Source organism: Phaseolus vulgaris, chromosome 4, assembly GCF_000499845.2.
Source record: "Phaseolus vulgaris cultivar G19833 chromosome 4, P. vulgaris v2.0, whole genome shotgun sequence".
NCBI lineage: Eukaryota > Viridiplantae > Streptophyta > Magnoliopsida > Fabales > Fabaceae > Phaseolus > Phaseolus vulgaris.
The window spans coordinates 17,476,570-17,484,296 of NC_023756.2; the positions used below are offsets into that span (position 1 = coordinate 17,476,570).

Consider the following 7,727-nt stretch of genomic DNA (forward strand, 5'->3'; position numbering starts at 1 on the left):
AATCAAGATATTTCTTCCAATTCATCTAAAGAATGCACCCCCACAAACTTCTAAAGACAACCTTTCCTCTTCTAGAACAAAATCGCCAACTAAAATCTCAAATAAGAAATGTTTCAAATGTTTAGGTTTTGGCCATATCATTGCAAATTGCCTTAACAAAAGAACATTGATGGTAAAAGGGGGATAGTAGTCAGTGACCATACTGATCAATCTTCTTGTTCTAACTCCCCTACCCCTTCAAAAAAACCCTAGTGAAGATGAATGTGAGATACCTTGTGAAGGTGACTTATTGATTGTAAGACAAATGTTGGGTACTAATCAAAAACCTTTTGATGAAACTCAAAGAGAAAACATTTTACCTTATCAACAACAACTTATGTTCCATGATCATAGATGGGGTAGTTGTGCTAATGTGAGTGGAGAAGCTTGAATTACCCACTATCTCTCATACAAAGTCCTATAAACTACCGTGGCTTAGTGAAAAGGGTGAAATTATGGTTAATAAACAAGTTCTTATAACTTTCACCATATGAAAATATAAAGATAAAATTTTATGTGATGTTGTTTCAATGAAAGCAACACATGTTCTATTGGGAAGGTCTTGACAATATGATAGAAAGATTTTACATGATGGTCATACTAATAAAATTTCTTTCACCTTCCAAGAGCATAAGATTGTATTAAAACCTCTCTTTCCCAAAGAAGTTAATGAGGACCAAGTAAAAATGAAAACAAAATAAGAAAATGAAAAAGATGAAGAAAGAAAAAACAAAACGAGTATCATCATCTTATCTCACACGGTAAAAACAATAATGTTGACCTATACAAAACTACAAATGCCTCTCCTAGGTATACTTCTTCCTTATCTTTTTCATCTTCTAAACATTCTAAATGTTTGACATATTTGATAAAGAAATTTAGGGATAATGGTCAAAATCCTCCTAAAGGTTTTCACCTCCTAAGAGGATTTTTACAAACAAATCATTTATTCCTTAAATATTTTTTACAAATAGGCCTGTATATAGAACTCATCCATACGAACTCCCGAAGCTCATTGAACATAAGTTTGCTTAACATACTATCTTTCAAAATATTTCTATCTTTCCTGTGAAAGTATGTTATTTACAGAAGTTCTAAATTCGAGGTTGAATTTTTTTCAACTTGAGAAGCATGATACAACCCAACTCGACAAGCAAATGATGAAGGACATCACAGATACTTCACACCTAGGTCAATCATCTCAGCATACAAGATCAGACCCCACCAAACTTCAACAAAAAAAGAAGAACCAGACATGGACTGCAATATCAATTGTCCTTCCTTTTAGTCTTTTTGCAAGACAAGTTTATATAAATAAATTGAACTCACTTTAGGGGTACAAATAGAAAAATAAGTTAAATTAAGATGTAATTAGTATAACTTAGACTTATACTAAACTCACCCACTCCCATATGCCACACATTCTATCACTCTTTAACCTACCTTCTAGAAAAATTCCACAACATTAGCTAGGCTAGACCTAGTTTCTAGAAGCCTCTTCGTAATTCCACCCCTACCCCTCTCACTCTTTTCTAGGCACTCTTGTCCTAGAAGCTAGGCATTACCCCATGTATGTATTTAAACAAGTAAACTTCTCTTATCTCTTCCTTTTTCCTTTTTCTTCATTATAACATTTACTATCCATCTATGCTCTTTATTTCTCTTCTTTATAATTCGATCATCTTCTACATTTTCACAATTCATCATATGAATGACAATCTTCTTTAAATTTCACCATATTATTCGCACTTAACCACTTTCACCATATTCTGCTAATCAAAAGCATAATCGAAAAGTAAAACTCCTAAAATATGTATCAATCTAAATTCAACTCAGATCAATACTCCCAATGATACAAAAATTATCATTTTGACAAAGGCTTGACCATAATGTGAAGGAAGTTACAATCCCAACATGGCCTTCATTCTTTCCGTTCTCTGCATCCCTTAACATCAAACTTAAGGCCTAACATCGTCTCAGCATGCATGCTCTCATGTATATACTGGGTTTTATTTATATATAGAAATTACCCTCCAGCCTAAGAATAGAAGTTGTATGATGATTATAACTATTAACACACGTTAACAGTACTTTGCTGTTAAACGTTCCTCATAAAGAATCTCTGAAGATTCAAAAGATGCATCGGAACCAAATATGGCTAGTTTATGTCGGGGCAGAATACAAGGTGAAAAGAGTCCAAGATTTTGTTTATAATAAAAATGGTAACAAAAGGACTTCATCTTAATACACCATAAGAGTTCGAGCACTAACACCAATAGAAGTCCAACCTGAAAATATAATATAGAATGTCTACAAAAGCAAGACTAAGACAGTGCATGTCACAGTACTTCCATGGTTTATATACACATCACATCCCTCTGCCGATCACAATTTGGTCCTTCACTGAGTGTTCTCTCTGCGGCGAACATACCTTGTTCTATCATTGTATCTTGGTCTGTCTTGATGCCTTTGTGGCTGTGGTTCCACCCTTCTCTGCCTTTCAGGTGACCTCTGGACTATCTCTCCATTAACAAATAATTCAGCTGCAACATTAATAATCAAAATGTTAAATTTTAGTTTTGCCTGGATGGACTGCAAATAATAGAAATGTACAGTATTTTTCTATAAAGGTTCTTTCCAGGGATTTTTATTCATTATTGAGTATGCGCACATTTATTGAGAATACAAAAAAAAGAGACATTTAAATTCAAAGGAGTGACAATCCATCACCATAAAGTCCAGATGGACACTACTGGGCCGAGATAAAGTAATGTATCAATTCCAATGATTCTGAGACTCCATTAGTTTTTGAAGTAACAGAAAAAGGATAGAAGAGAATTTTATCTTAGTCCATTAGCATTCAAAACTAGCCATTACACATTGAGAGTTCCTAGCTTTGCCAAGATGGACTTCTGAGGAAGATAGGAAGAGAAGTCAATATTTTTCTCTATAAGGTTCTTTCTACTGTTTTTTTTTTCAATTTCTTGCAGTGCATGCACATTAGTACTCAAATGTAGAGTTTCATCAGATTTTGTAGTAAACAAAAACAGACAAGATTTTAACTTCAAACAAGTGACCAACCACCACCATAAAGAAAAAATAAACATTATAAATCATGTAAAAGACATGGTAATAACACTATAAAAAAGAAAATTGGCATTACAGGACAAGATAAAGTAATATATCAACTCCAATGATTCTGAGACTCCATTAGTTTGTGAAGTAACAGAACAGGATAGAAGAGAATTTTATGTGAGTCCATTAGCATTCAAAACTAGCCATTACCCATTGAGAGTTCCTAGTTTTGCCAAGATGGACTTCTGAGGAAGATAGGAAGAGAAGTCCAATATTTTTCTCTCGAAGGTTCTTTCTACTGTATTTTTTTTCAATTTCTTGCAGTGCATGCACATTAGTACTCAAATATGTAGAGTTTCATCACATTTTGTAGTAAACTAAAACAGACTCTAAGATTCAAAAAAGTGACCAACCACCGCCATAAAGAAAAACTAAACAATATAAATCATGTGAAAGACATGGTAAAGAGACTATACAAAAGAAAAATAGCATTACTGGCCGAGAAAAAGTACTGTATCAACTCCAATGATTCTGAGACTCCATTAGTTTGTGAAGTAACAGAACAGGATAGAAGAGAATTTTATGTGAGTCCATTAGCATTCAAAACTAGCCATTACCCATTGAGAGTTCCCAGCTTTGCCAAGATGGACTTCTGAGGAAGATAGGAAGAGAAGTCCAATATTTTTCTCTCAGAAGTTTCTTTCTACTGTTTTTTTTTTCAATTTCTTGCAGTGCATGCACATTAGTACTCAAATGTAGAGTTTCATCAGATTTTGTAGTAAACAAAAACAGATAAGATCTTAACTTCAAACAAGTGACCAACCACCGCCATAAAGAAAACTAAACATTATAAATCATGAAAAAGACATGGTAAAAAACACTATACAAAAGAAAATTGGCATTACTGGCTGAGATAAAGTAATGTATCAACTCCAATGATTCTGAGACTCCATTAGTTTGCGAAGTAACAGAACAGGATGGAAGAGAATTTTATGTGAGTCCATTAGCATTCAAAACTAGCCATTACCCATTGAGAGTTCCTAGCTTTGCCAAGATGGACTTCTGAGGAAGATAGGAAGAGAAGTCCAATATTTTTCTCTCGAAGTTTCTTTCTACTGTTTTTTTTTTCAATTTCTTGCAGTGCATGCACATTAGTACTCAAATGTAGAGTTTCATCAGATTTTGTAGTAAACAAAAACAGATAAGATCTTAACTTCAAACAAGTGACCAACCACCGCCATAAAGAAAAACTAAACATTATAAATTATGTAAAAGACATGGTAAAAACACTATACAAAAGAAAATTGGCATCACTGGCCGAGATAAAGTAATATATCAACTCCAATGATTCTGAGACTCCATTAGTTTGTGAAGTAACAGAACAGGATAGAAGAGAATTTTATGTGAGTCCATTAGCATTCAAAACTAGCCATTACCCATTGAGAGTTCCTAGCTTTGCCAAGATGGACTTCGGAGGAAGATAGGAAGAGAAGTCCAATATTTTTCTCTCTGAAGTTTCTTTCTACTGTTTTTTTTTTCAATTTCTTGCAGTGCATGCACATTAGTACTCAAATGTAGAGTTTCATCAGATTTTGTAGTAAACAAAAACAGAAAAGATCTTAACTTCAAACAAGTGACCAACCACCGCCATAAAGAAAAACTAAACATTATAAATCATGTAAAAGACATGGTAAAAGACACTATACAAAAGAAAATTGGCATTACTGGCCGAGATAAAGTAATGTTTCAACTCCAATGATTCTGAGACTCCATTAGTTTGTGAAGCAACAGAACAGGATAGAAGAGAATTTTATGTGAGTCCATTAGCATTCAAAACTAGCCATTACCCATTGAGAGTTCCTAGCTTTGCCAAGATGGACTGCTGACAAAGGAAGAACAGCACTGTACACTCAAACTTATATAAAGAATAACTTAATCCAAGATAAATAAATGTTCACAATACACACATTGACAATAAGCATTAATCAATCTAAACAAATACAGTTAAGCATTACGAGTTAGAAAGAGGCAATAAAAACTATACAAATGATGATGACACATACGTTTAATCTCTAACAATCTGCATATTCACAAAGTATATATCACAAAACAGTTTAGTTAGACACCATATGTACATCTAGACATCGAAGTTCAACCTTGTTTTTTCAGCATGTACTGGCATTCTAGCATTTTTGAGAAAATAAACATACATAATTGAAAAAAAATAATAAAAGTTCTTTTTTCACATTTTCGAAACGACAAATAAACCATAAAAACCGAAATTAGTAGCTAAAATAATCTACATAAGTAGTTAAAAAGACAGCAAAGAGAAAACATTGAATTCTCACCGCCATAGTCCTTGTTTTCAGGATCAACATACGAATCGGGTAGCACAAACAAAACTCCAGGTAACCCTACACAAATAAAAACGGGTGAAAACATAACAAAACAAACACTCAAAAAGTTCAATCACAGAAGAAGATATACCTTCCAATTTATTCGAGGTTTCCTCGTCAATCTCACAGCCAAAACCAAAGTACCTCTCGCAGGAAACATTGTAAATTTTCTTCTTAGCTTCCTCTTCACTGCCTAAAACTTTGGCAAGGGTTTGGATATAGCAATCGATCATCTGCTGCTTGTTGGCGCCCTCACCACCGGGCTTGTCCATCACAATGAGCCAGTGGTTGTAATCGCAGCCAGGGAAAAGAGGCGCCATCTCGGTGGGAGGGCGATCGCTGAAAGACGAAGATCCCGAGTTGAGAGGCGAGTAGGCGGAGTCGCCAGCGCGGTTGACGCGGCAGCGGATCCCGGCAACGCGAGTGGAGGGATGAACGATGGCATTGGAGAGAGGGAAAAGAAAACGACGGGAACGAAGTGAAAGTGATGAGGGTTTGTGTAATGTGGCGTTAAATGTGGTGGTGGAGATAAGGCGCATGGTGAACCGTGCGCCGGATAAGGAAATGGCTCTTGCCATATCACACTTACAGTGCTTCAAGATTAGGGTTTTGAGAGGTAGGGTTTTGTCTGTGTGTGCACAAGTAATCCGATTCCCACCATTTTATTGAGGAATATCAAAAATTTAAAATAAAGTAAAAATAGAAAATATCATGGGCTGTCCGTAAATCACCGGGCCAAGGCCCAAGCAGTTTGAAGCTCGGCCATTGTTTTTCGGACACACTCACTTTTTTATGACACACTCACACTTTTTTAGGACACCACCGTTTTTTAATTTTTATTTTGACCAAAATTTAAATAAGAATGTGGGAAATATACTGTCATGCTTTGTTTGGTGGATTTAAACAAATGGAAAATGATTGATTTAAGGGGGAAAAAATGAGGCTATTTAGATTTGGTAAATAGTGTGAATGAAAATGAAGGAAAAAATTGATGAAATTTTGTAACTAGTGTGTTGATAGAAATTTTAATTTTTTAATTGATAAAAAAAGGTAAATTACAAATTTTCTATTGTGTTTAAAAATAATAGAAAAAAAATATGATTGACTAATTTGTGTATTTTAGTTGTTGTAATTAAAATATTGTTTTGTACTCTTTAATAACTGATTTTAGAAAAAATATAAATTATGTAAAATTATCATGAAAAAATAACATAAATTTGTTTGTTTCAATTAAAAATAAAATTTTAATATTTGTAATTGTAAAAGGATATGTGTGAAAATTTTAAAATGTAGTCAATTTTAACAAGTTAAAGCAAAATTAATCCTGAGGTGTGTGCCTAACAAATATTAAACAAAATACAATATAATACATGAAATGAATAAACAAAATTAATATTAGGATAATATTCCAAAAACTAATAATAATTATACAATCAAATATCTATCATCTAAAAGGGTTTCAAAAAATTTGAAATTCATGTTGCAGCTAGTCAATTTTGAAATTCATGTTGCAGCTAGTCAATTTTTTCTTATAATTTCTAAATATGTGTTGATATTAAGGTTATGGTAACATATGATTCTCTTACAATCAAATAGCTCACTCAAAAAAATACAAGTAATATGAAAAATTAATAAATAAAAATAAATAATATTTAAATATTTATAATTATAAAAAGTTTGATTAAAAATAATTTATAATATTATTTTTATATTTTGTTTTTTCTAATTAATATTTTTTATTTTTTTTTTCTAATTAATATTATTATTATATAATTTTTTTTATTATAAATAATTATTTTTATTTTTATTATGTTATATTACAACAAACACAATATTAATGTGCTAAATATGACAAATATTCACGAATCCTCATGGTTTGTTTAAGTTTTAAAATACAAATTTAAAGTTATATGTCATTGAACTATTCGTCCTGCATTTGATGTTGAAGAGACTAAAATTTGTTAATATCTACTATTAACTCATTTTAATAAATTTTACATTTTAAATATTTTTACAAACATGTTGATGACGACATAATACCTGAAACACTAAAATGACATAAATAATTGATGTGATAACATATATAGTACCAAAACAATTTTCTAAACCCACAACTCTATACATAATCACCATGAATGAAGGTGATTAAATTGTTCATCCAATTTTATTTAAACTAAAAAATATATAGCATTACTATATATATTAGCTCATTTTAAT

At 32.2% G+C, this 7,727-nt stretch overlaps 1 protein-coding gene across 1 annotated transcript; it reads right to left on the reverse strand.

Moving 5' to 3' along the window:
- Positions 1 to 2,177: 2,177 nt before the first annotated feature.
- On the reverse strand, positions 2,178 to 6,294 carry LOC137837371 (multiple organellar RNA editing factor 2, chloroplastic-like). Its single transcript, XM_068646348.1, has 3 exons — positions 5,602 to 6,294; positions 5,463 to 5,528; positions 2,178 to 2,582 (listed from the first exon to the last, which is right to left on the reverse strand). The coding sequence occupies exons 1-3, from the start codon at positions 6,086 to 6,088 to the stop codon at positions 2,440 to 2,442; spliced, it is 696 nt and encodes a 231-aa protein (XP_068502449.1). The 5' UTR covers positions 6,089 to 6,294; the 3' UTR covers positions 2,178 to 2,439.
- Between the last annotated feature and the right edge of the window lie 1,433 nt (positions 6,295 to 7,727).

Bases quoted from the DNA above. Each gene is read 5' to 3' on its own strand.
- LOC137837371 (XM_068646348.1), bottom strand. From the start codon at position 6,088: ATGGCAAGAGCCATTTCCTTATCCGGCGCACGGTTCACCATGCGCCTT. The intron at 5,529-5,601 runs GTATATCTTCTT...TTATTTGTGTAG, and splicing joins AACCTCGAATAAATTGGAAG to GGTTACCTGGAGTTTTGTTT. The intron at 2,583-5,462 runs GTGAGAATTCAA...TTAATGTTGCAG, and splicing joins TGAAAACAAGGACTATGGCG to CTGAATTATTTGTTAATGGA.